This window comes from Caretta caretta, chromosome 1 (assembly GCF_965140235.1).
Source record: "Caretta caretta isolate rCarCar2 chromosome 1, rCarCar1.hap1, whole genome shotgun sequence".
Taxonomy (NCBI): domain Eukaryota; kingdom Metazoa; phylum Chordata; order Testudines; family Cheloniidae; genus Caretta; species Caretta caretta.
Window position 1 is genome coordinate 6,753,209 of NC_134206.1, and position 10,372 is coordinate 6,763,580.

The window sequence follows — 10,372 nt, forward strand, 5'->3', positions numbered from 1 at the left end:
AGGTGCCAGCGAGGTTATCTTTAGCTTCTTAAACCTTTACAGGTGAAAGGATTTTTCCTCTGGCCAGGAGGGATTTTAAATGTGATTACCCTTCCCTTTATATTTATTTTAAGTTGTACAGAAAACATCCCAAGAACTGGGTTTAATTCACATATTCTTTATGGCAGCTCAGCTCCATGCCTGTCCCAGTCCCATTCCCGGGTGCTATGGATTTCATGAATAAAGGACAGAGACAGAGAACAAAAGACTATTTTCATGTGGGAAATGAAGTTCCATATGCATCTAACTTTGAAATGTACTTCCTGCAAACCCTATTTGTGACTGGTGTTGTGGTTATTATGTACTAGACCAGTGGTTTTCAACCTGCGGTCTGTGGGCCACTGGGGGTCTCCAGACTATGTCTGCCTCCATTCAAAAGTTATTAGGGCTCTGCAAATCAAAAAAGGTTAAAAACCTCTGTATTAGAGAGTGAGAGCCCATGGAATGAATATTTCATATACTGATCCCAGTGCCTGTTACCACTCCGGATACAGGCTACAGACTGACAGAACAGAACCTGAGGAGAACCAGTTAGCTATGAACCCAAGGACAGGGGAGCTACTAGACTTTTGTTTGCTGACAAGTGATTCACTGAGGACTGAAACACTGCGAGCTTTTCAGGATGTGATGAAATCCAGGTGACAGACGCTACATTTTAAGTCCCACTCTGACATGAGAAATCATCTCTGAGAGAAGATTGGAGGGGAAAGAATGGCATGTGTGTGCTAAAGTACAGATGTGTAAATGTGATGACTTTTGCTTTAGAAAATATTTGAGAAGTATTCCACATACTGTTTGCAATGGGTTTGTGCAATTAACTCTTTGTTTAGAGAACAGTAGTATAATACTGTCTCTGAGAAACTGACCAGAAGCTCTTTCTAACACTTACATTCAGAACATAAGAACATAAGATCTGCCAAACTGGGTCAGGCCAAAGGTCTGTCTAGCCCAGTATTCTGTCTTCCAAAAGTGGCCAATGCCAGGTGCCACAGAGGGAATGAACAAAACAGGTAATCATCCCCTGTTGCCCATTCCAAGCTTCTGGCAGTCAGAGTTCTAGGGACACAATCCCTGCCCATCTTGACTAATAGCCATTGATGCACCTATCCTCCATGAATTTATCTAGTTCTTTTTGGAACCTTCTTATAGTCTTGGCCTTCACAACATCCTGTGGCGAAGAGTTCCACAGGTTGACTGTGCGTTGTGTGAAGAAATACTTCCTTTTGTTTGTTTTAAACCTGCTGCCTATTAATTTCATTTGGTGACCCCTAGTTCTTGTGTTATGAGAAAAAGTAAATAACACTTCCTTATTCACAAAAAGAAAAGGAGTGCTTGTGGCACCTTAGAGACTAACAAATTTATTTGAGCATAAGCTTTCGTGAGCTACAGCTCACTTCATTGGATGCATTCAGTGGAAAAGACAGTGGGGAGATTTATATACATAGAGAACATGGAACAGTGGGTGTTACCATACACACTGTAACCAGAGTGATCACTTAAGGTGAGCTACTACTAGCAGGAGAGCTTGTGGGGGGGGGGAACCTTTTGTAGTGATAATCAAGGTGGGCCATTTCCAGCAGTGGACAAGAATGTCTGAGGAACAGTGGGGGGTGCAGGGTGGGGAATAAACATGGGGAAATAGTTTTACTTTGTGTAATGACCCATCCACTCCCAGTCTTTATTCAAGCCTAAGTTAATTGTATCCTTATTCACTTTCTCCATACCAGTCATGATTTTATACACCTCTATCCTGCCCCCCCTTAGTCGTTTCTTTTGCAAGCTAAAAAGTCCCAATCTTATTAATCTGTCTTCATGCGGAAGCTATTCCATACCCCTAATCATTTTTGTTGCCCTTTTCAGAAACTTTTCTAATTCCAATATATCTTTTTTTGAGATGGGGTTACCACATCTGTGCACAGTATTCAAGACGTGGGTGTACCATGGATTTATATATAGGATATTTTCTGGTTTATTATCTATCCCTTTCTTAATGATTCCCAACATTCTGTTAGCTTTTTTGATCACTGATGCACATTCAGTGGGTGTTTTCAGAGAACTATCCACAATGACTCCAAGGTCTCTCTCTTGTGTGGTAACAGCTAATTTAGACCCCATCATTTTATATGTATAGCTGGTATTATGTTTTCCAATACATCTTACTTTGCATTTCTCAGCATTGAATTTTTCTGCCATTTTGTTGCCCAGTCACCCAGTTTTCTGAGATCCCTTTGTAACTCTTCACAGTCTGCTTTGGACTTCACTATCTTGAGTAGTTTTGTATCATCTGCAAATATTGACACCTCACTGTTTACCCCTTTCTCCACATCACTTATGAATATGTTGACACTTGAATGTGGGAGATTTCCTCACAATTGTCACCTAAAAAGAATGGTTCAGATTTGGGAACCCCCTCACATCCTCAGCTGCGAAGACCAATGCAAAGAATTCATTTAGTTTCCCCTCAATGGCCTTCTCATCCTTGAGTGCTCCTTTAACAACTTGATCATCCAGTGGCCCCATTGGTTAGCAGGCTTCCTGCTTCAGATTTACTTAAAGAATTTTTTGCTATTACTTTTTGAGTCTTGGGCTAATTGTTCTTCAAATTCTTTTTTGGCCTTCCTAATTATATTTTTACACTTCCCTTGCCAGGTTTTATGCTCCTTTCTATTTTCCTCAATAGGATTTAAGTTCCACTTTTTAAAGGATGCCTTTTTGTCTCTCACTGCATCTTTTACTTTGTTGTTTAGCCACGGTGGAAACTTTTTTTGTTCTCTTACTGTTTTTTAACTTGGGGTATACATTTACGTTGAGCTTCTATTATGGTGTCTTTAAAAAGCTTCCATGCAGCTTGGAAGAATTTCACTTTTGGCACTAAGAAAAGGAGTACTTGTGGCACCTTAGAGACTAACCAATTTATTTGAGCATGAGCTTTCGTGAGCTACTGAAACTTTTGGCACTGTGCCTTTTAATTTCTGTTCAACTAACTTCCTCATTTTTGTGTAGTCCCCCTTTCTGAAATGAAATGCTACAGTGTTGGGCAGCTGTGGTGTTTTCCCTGCCACAGGGATGTTAAATGTAACTATATTATGGTCACTATTACAAAGTGGACCAGCTATATTTACATCTTGGACCAGATCCTGTGCCCCACTGAGGACAAAATCAAGAACTGCGTCTCTTCATGTGGTTTCCAGGACTAGCTGCTCCAAGAACCAGTCCTTTAAGGTGTCAAGAAACTTGATCACTGCATTATGTCCTGAGGTGACATATACACAGTCAATGCGGTGATAGTTGAAATCTCCCATTATTATTGAGGTTTTTTAATTTTTTATTGCCTCTCTAATCTCTCTGAGCATTTCACAGTCACTATCACCATCCTGGACAGGCAGTTTATGGTATATTTCCTACTGCTATATTCTTATTATTCAAGCATAGAATTACTATCCATACAGATTCTATAGTACAGTTTGATTCATTTAAGATTATTATTTCATTTGATTCAACCCTTCCGATTCCCCCAGCAGCACGACCTGATCTGTCCTTCTGATATTTTTTGCAGATGCTTCAGAAGGAATGAATAGGAAGGCACTATATCAAGTGATCTCCTTCAACAAAGGGCACTGTGCTAGTGACAGGCCTCATCACTAAGGCTCCATATTTGACAGGGAAGTCACAGAAGTCATGAATTCCATGACTTTCCGTGACTTCTGCAGCAGCCAGTGTGGCTGGCCCTGGTGCCACCTGAGCAGCTCAGGCATCCCCTGGACCAGCCACACCAGCTGCTGCTGGGGCAGTCTCGGACCACCGTGCCCTCTGCCCATCCCCCAGAAGCAGCAGGAGTTTGGGTGATGGAGCAGGTAGGAGCTGTAGCCTATAGGGCTAACCTGCTTGCTTGCCTGTATATATATATTCTTTCTCAGGTTTAAAAAAAAAGGAATTATTTCTTCACACAACGCACAGTCAACCTGCAGAACTCCTTGCCAGATGATGTTGTGAAGGCCAAGACCATAACAGGATTAAAAAAAGAACTAGATAAATTCATGGAGGATAGGTCCATCAATGGCTATTAGCCAGGATGGGCAGGGATGGTGTCACTAGCCTCTGTTTGCCAAAAGCTGGGAATGAGCGACAGGGGATGGACCACTTGATGATTACCTGTTCTGTTCATTCCCTCTGGGGCACCTGGCACTGGCCACTGTCAGAAGACAGGATACTGGGCTAGATGGACTTTTGGTCTGACCCAGTATGGCCGTTCTTACAGATTTCCTATTTCCTTATGGATTTGATTACTTGTGTTATTATAATGGGTTTATATTAAAGTCATCTGGCTGTAATGCAAGAAACCTACAGGCCATATCCTGTATGTTGATCTAAAGCAAAGTTACAATATCTACGTCTGGGACCTTTCACCCAGATAGTGAAGTTGGCTTATATACGTCTGGGACCTTTCACCTAGATAGATAGTAATGACGTAGGCGGTTTCCACATCCGGACCCTCACACTTAACAAGTACACCACAAGGAAAGAAGCAAAATAACTGGGAAAACAAAAATAACATATGTGAGAATGATCTTATGTCATTAATATGTATGTATATGTCATCAATAAATACAAATAAACCAGCCTATGGAGTAGGTGTATCCTAATATTTTTGTGGGTGAGGAAGATAAGTTTGGCCATAGAAGGAGGGCCTAAGCACCTAAGCATATAAAAAGAGGTGCTAGGGGATTGTTTAGGAAAGGAGGGTGAGCTTGTTTCTAAGCAAGTTTCTTTCTTCTGTCTAATAGTCTGTTAGTTTTAATTCTAAGTTTTAAGTCAGTCAGTTAAGTAAACTAAGTTAGAAGAAAGCTAAGAGCTATCAAAGCTAAGTTCTGCACCTCCAACTCAAGAATTGAGGAACCTGGACTGGACTCTTTTGGCATGCCAGAGGTGAGGCTGGTCCTTTGTCTCTTACTACCAGTTTATCAAGGAAGGGTGTGAGTATATTAATCAATGCTATATAGAATACAGTACCATATATATATTGTGACAGGGTCAGGCCAGATGGCTACAGGAAAGTGATAGAAGGCAGATATATTAGCCCCAGGTTAAGTAGGTCCCTTTTCCCTGGGTAAGGTAACAGGGAAGTTTCCAGAACAATCAGGAACTTTCTGGAAACAAGTAAGGCAGACAGGCTGATTAGAACACCTGCAGCCAATCAAGAAGCTGCTAGAATCAATTAAGACAGGCAGGCTAATCAGGGCACCTGGGTTTAAAAAGGAGCTCACTTCAGTTTGTGGTGTGCATGTAAGGAGCTGGGATCAAGAGGCGCAAGAAGCTGCGAGTGAGAAGGTGTACTACTGGAAGACTGAGGAGTACAAGCATTATCAGACATCTGGAGGAAGGTCCTGTGGTGAGAATAAAGAAGGTGTTGGGAGGAGGCCATGGGGAAGTAGCCAGAGAGTTGTAGCTGTCATGCAGCTGTTTCAGGAGCCACTGTAGACAGCTGCAATCCACAGGGCCCTCGACTGGAACCCGGAGTAGAGGATGGGCCCGGGTTGCCCCCATCCCTCCGTTCCCCCAACTCCCTACTTAATACCGGAGGAGTTGACCTGGACTGTGGGTTCCACCAGAGGAGAAGGTCTCTGGCCTATTCCCTGATTCACTGGGTGGATCAGCAGAGACTGGGGGGATTGTTCTTCTTTCTTTTCCCCATGCTGGCCAGTGATGAGGCTAACCGAGTGAACTGCAGATTTGAGCCACAAAGGTGGATAAACTGAGGGCTGCCATGAACCTCTGAGGTGAGCAAATCTGCCAATAAGTGCAGGACCCACCAAGGAAGATGGGGAACTTTGTCACAATATCCTTAGAATAATAATATTGTATTGTAATCCTGATTTATTTTACCATTTAATTACTATTTTATTATTATTCTTTATATATCAATAAAAGTTTAAACTGTATTTGACTCAGTGTGAGTGTCCTGTCATACCCCCAAGGCTCCTGTGCATATTCTGTGTAGCCTGATTCTGGGCCAAGAACCTTATTGTCTTCTGATCAGATTAATTGGCAAGCCTATAACCCATACTATCCAAATTAATAATATTAACCTCCTAAAGCAGGCAATAAGGCTCTGGGCGGTGCTTACCTTGGGGAGGGCTCTGCAGAAGTGGTGACATGTCCCTTCCTCAACTCCTAGCTCCAGTCCATGCGTTGCCTCCAGACCCACCACAGCCCCACAGCTCCCATTGGCAGATGTTTCTGGCCTATGGGAGTAGCATAGCCAACTCTTAGGGTAGGGGCAGCATGTGGAGCTAGGAGCACAGTTGACGTTTGAAATCGGCCACTCTCATTACCACTGCAAAAGTTATTTTTCCTCCCTTGGTATCCTACTGTTAATTGAATTGTCTTGTTAGACTGACCTTACACATGGTAAGGCAGCTACCATCTTTTCAGGTATTTATACCTGCTCCTGTATTTTCCACTCCATTCATCTGATGAAGTGGGTTCTAGCCCACGAAAGCTTATGCCCAAATAAATTTGTTAGTCTCTAAGGTGCCATAAGGACATTTTGTTTTTGCCGATACAGACTAACATGGCTACCACTCTGAAACCTGTTACCTGTAATCAGTTTCTTAATGTATTAGGCTTAGACTTGCAAATTTGTTTTATTTTGCTTTTGTGGCTTACTTTGTTCTGTCTGTTATTACTTGAAACCCACTAGTTAAACATATTTTGTGGTGTATAAAATAAAAATACTACTTTTTATTCTTAATAAAATTACTTTTGTTTATTAATAAACCCAGAGTAAGTAATTAATACCTGGGGGAGCAAACAGCTGTGCACATCTTTCTATCAGTGTTACAGGAGGCGGATAAATTATGAATTTACCCTGTATACGCTCTATGCAGAGTAAAACAGATTTATTTGGGGGTTGGGATCCCATTGGGAACTGGGTGTCAGGGTGCCTGAGACAGGTAACCTGCTGATCAGTTTTCAGCTAAAACCTGCAGCTTTGGGAGCATGGCCCAGACCTTGGGTCTGGGTTGCAGCAGGTTAGAGTGTCTGGCTCAACACGACAGGGTTCTGGAGGTCCCAAGCTGGCAGAGAAAACTGGTTCAGAAGTAATTTCAGCACATCAGGTGACAGTCCCAAGGGGATCTCTGCGACCGAACCCGTCACAGTATTCTTGAGGGAAGAGATGGGCAGAGGGAGAGGCCTCAGGGGAAGAGGCGAAGCAGAGTATAGGGTCTCAAGGGGGAAGAAAAAGGGATGGGGCAGGATCACAGAGGGGAAGTGGCTTCTGCATGTGTCCAGCTTTTGCCTTTTGAAAAGGTGGTCACCCTACATTGAACAGACTGGGCTGAGATAGGAGTTAGCTGTGCCTCTGTGAAGAGGCTGACGACCGTGTCCCCCCTTTATAAGCAGCGGGGGCAGCACAAACTAAGGGGAGGAGAAGGAAATCTGGACCTGAGTCTCTTCCCAGGATTTCTGTGGTTCAGATTCCAATTACACACTGCCCTGCCTTTGTGGGGAGTGAGCTCAGCAGGTGTGCTGTGGGCAAAGCTGTCAATGGAGAGATGGGGTGTTGCCTAAATGGCTTTTCCTGGGTTCCCCATGTTAATCATTTCTCTGAAACAACTCAGTCACCAGCAACTGGCTAAGAGTGCAGGGAAATGGTGGATGACTGTGCTCCTTGAATAGCCCCTGTCCACAGCTGGTGCAGCCCCATGGATTACGCAGCTCCCAGAGCGCTCAGGAAGGGCCTGGACTGCGACTGAAGAACAGCCCTGCAGATTTTGTCATGGCCTTTGGATGTTTCCCCTCTGTTTGCCACTTTCTTGTGGAAGCAGCCTTTGCTTAAACCTGTGTGAGTCTGGGCGGAGTGACTGTAGTGTTCAGCCGTGTCTGTGTTACAGGGACAAGGTGTGTGACTTTTGCCTGAAGAATGCTTTCTCCCAGCCAGACCTTCTGAGATGAAGCCCCCGTGGCTGTTGCTCTGTTGTTTGGCAGTTAGACCCATTCTGTGTGAATGGCTGGCAAACAGCACTCTGGTAACTGTGCTGAAACTCCCGGTGACCCAGTGACATTTCAACACTCTCCTCAGAAACCAACTACCTACCCCTCACTGTCAGCCCAAGCACCCCGACATCTGCCTCAGACACCAAGGGTCTGGAGTCACGGGGCTTCCCAGAAGCCAGCTGTCACAGGACACTGTGGTAAGACAACCTTTATAGACAAATGTCAGAGGTGTTGCTCTATGGAACCCTGACACCACCCTGATCTTAGGGTCTCAGAGTCTCTGAGCATCTGGAATGCATTTATCGTCCCGCCAATGCTGTGAGATAAGGCAGGGCTACTAAGCACCTGGACAAAGTCTCAGAGACAGCCAAGGGCTTGCCCTCGGTCAGACACAGCAAGAGAATCAAACCCAGCTGACCTGAGGCATAGATCCATGCCCAGACCACAGCACCAGCCTTCCAGACATCTGAGTGCTGACAGGTCTGGCTGGCTTCTCTGCTGTTCCAGAAGAATCCCCTTTGTGCGGCAGAGAGCAGGGATGGCCAGGAGCGGTTTGATTGTCTGGCCTGTACTCCCCCTATCTCAGCAGAGTTTAGAGAAGCCTCGGGGCTGGGCTGACCTCTGCCTGATGGTAACAGCTTCCAAGAGCACATCCCACTCTGCCAAGACCCTGCAGATAGTGGCCACTCCAGATTGCCCCCATTTGGACCTGAGGTAGCCCTGCAGGCTCCCTTCCCTGCCTCTAAGGTTCTTGCAATGACTTACTCTTATTGTGGTATACTTAATACAAGAGCCCCTTTTTGGGGTCACATTAACTCAGTCTTCTCCAAAACACAGGCTTTCCTACCCTCCAGACCCACCCTCCTCCTTTACTCTGGAGACCCCCATCTCCCTACTTGCTTGGGTCTTCATCTGATCCGCATCCCCTACTGCTCCTTTTCCCATGAGGTCCCACCTACTGCCCTATCACTTCCCACTAGGCCCTGCCCCCTGTTCATCACTTCTCCCAAGGCTCCACCCCACAGCCAGGCCAGAGTCAGGCCATGATAGCAGCTGCCCCAGGAGCCCAGGCTGCTGCGGGGAGCCCCAGACTCTCCAACTTCCCTGGGTTGTACATCCTAGGAGATAAAATATAGAGGGTCTGGGGATCCTCAAAGTGACTCTGACTCCCTGGGCAGCTGTTAACATCACCTGGCTTCTAGCCTGAAGAGGAAGCAGAGCCTTGGGTAAAGTGGAGGAGCAGGGGGCTAAGTCTTGTGGGAAGAGATGGGGCGCAGGAAGGTGCAGAGGGGGAAGAGGATCCAGGATGGAATAAATGGTCTTGGCCATTGTCACCACTGCTGCAGACATTTGATGAACTGACCCTTCACTTCACAAATGCCCTGATTATCCTTGCACGAAGATGTTTGTTTTTCACGCTGTACACAATTGGATTTATCAGGGGTGGGATCATCATGTAGACATAGCCCAAAAGAATCTGAAGAAAGTGAGAAGAGCTATTCCCGAATCTGTGTATCAGAGCCAGCCCTATCTCTGGTATGTAGAAGATCAGGACCGCGCAGAGGTGAGAGACGCAGGTGTTCAGGGCCGTGAGGCACTCCATGGAGGATGCGATGCTCAGTACTGTTTTGAGGATTATCACATAAGAGAGGAGGATGAGCAGCGAGTCCAACCCCATTGTTAAGAGTGCAACAGACAAGCCATAGATGTTGTTGACTGTGATATCTGCACAAGCCATCTTCATGACATCTTGGTGCAGGCAGTAAGAATGGGAGAGGACATTGGCTCGATAGTATCGGAACCGTTTCACGAGAAAAGGGAGTGGGAATATTAGGGCCACCCCCCTTAACACAAACACTAGTCCCATTTTGGCAATTCTCGGCAGAGTTAAGATGGAAGCATATCTCAGCGGGTTACAGATCGCGATGAAGCGGTCAAAGGCCATCAACAAGAGCACGGAAGATTCAATGCATTGAAGCGAGTGGATGAAGAACAGCTGGGCAAAACAGGCATTGAGGCTGATCTCCCTAGAGTTAAACCAGAATACGCCCAGTATTGTTGGCATGGTGGCTATTGATAAGCCAAGGTCTGTGGCAGTCAACATGGAAAGGAAAATGTACATGGGCTCATGGAGGCTTGGATCTGTTTTTATAATGAACAGAATGATTGCATTTCCTACTATCGAAATAACATACATTAAGCAGAAGGGGACAGATATCCAGAGATAGACATCTTCCTGCCCAGGTATCCCGGTGAGAAGGAACACTGCAAATTTGAATTTGGTGTCATTGACAGCTGTCATCATGTACTGGGTAGGTCTGAGGAGTTTTGAACT

At 45.1% G+C, this 10,372-nt stretch overlaps 1 protein-coding gene across 1 annotated transcript; it reads right to left on the minus strand.

Annotated features, from left to right (window-relative positions):
• Nucleotides 1–9,403: 9,403 nt before the first annotated feature.
• On the minus strand, nucleotides 9,404–10,372 carry LOC125626813 (olfactory receptor 51G2-like). The gene has a single exon (XM_048830322.2). It carries the CDS (start codon nucleotides 10,340–10,342, stop codon nucleotides 9,404–9,406), a length of 939 nt encoding a protein of 312 aa, XP_048686279.2. The 5' UTR covers nucleotides 10,343–10,372.

Bases quoted from the DNA above. Each gene is read 5' to 3' on its own strand.
- LOC125626813 (XM_048830322.2), bottom strand. From the start codon at position 10,342: ATGATGACAGCTGTCAATGACACCAAATTCAAATTTGCAGTGTTCCTT.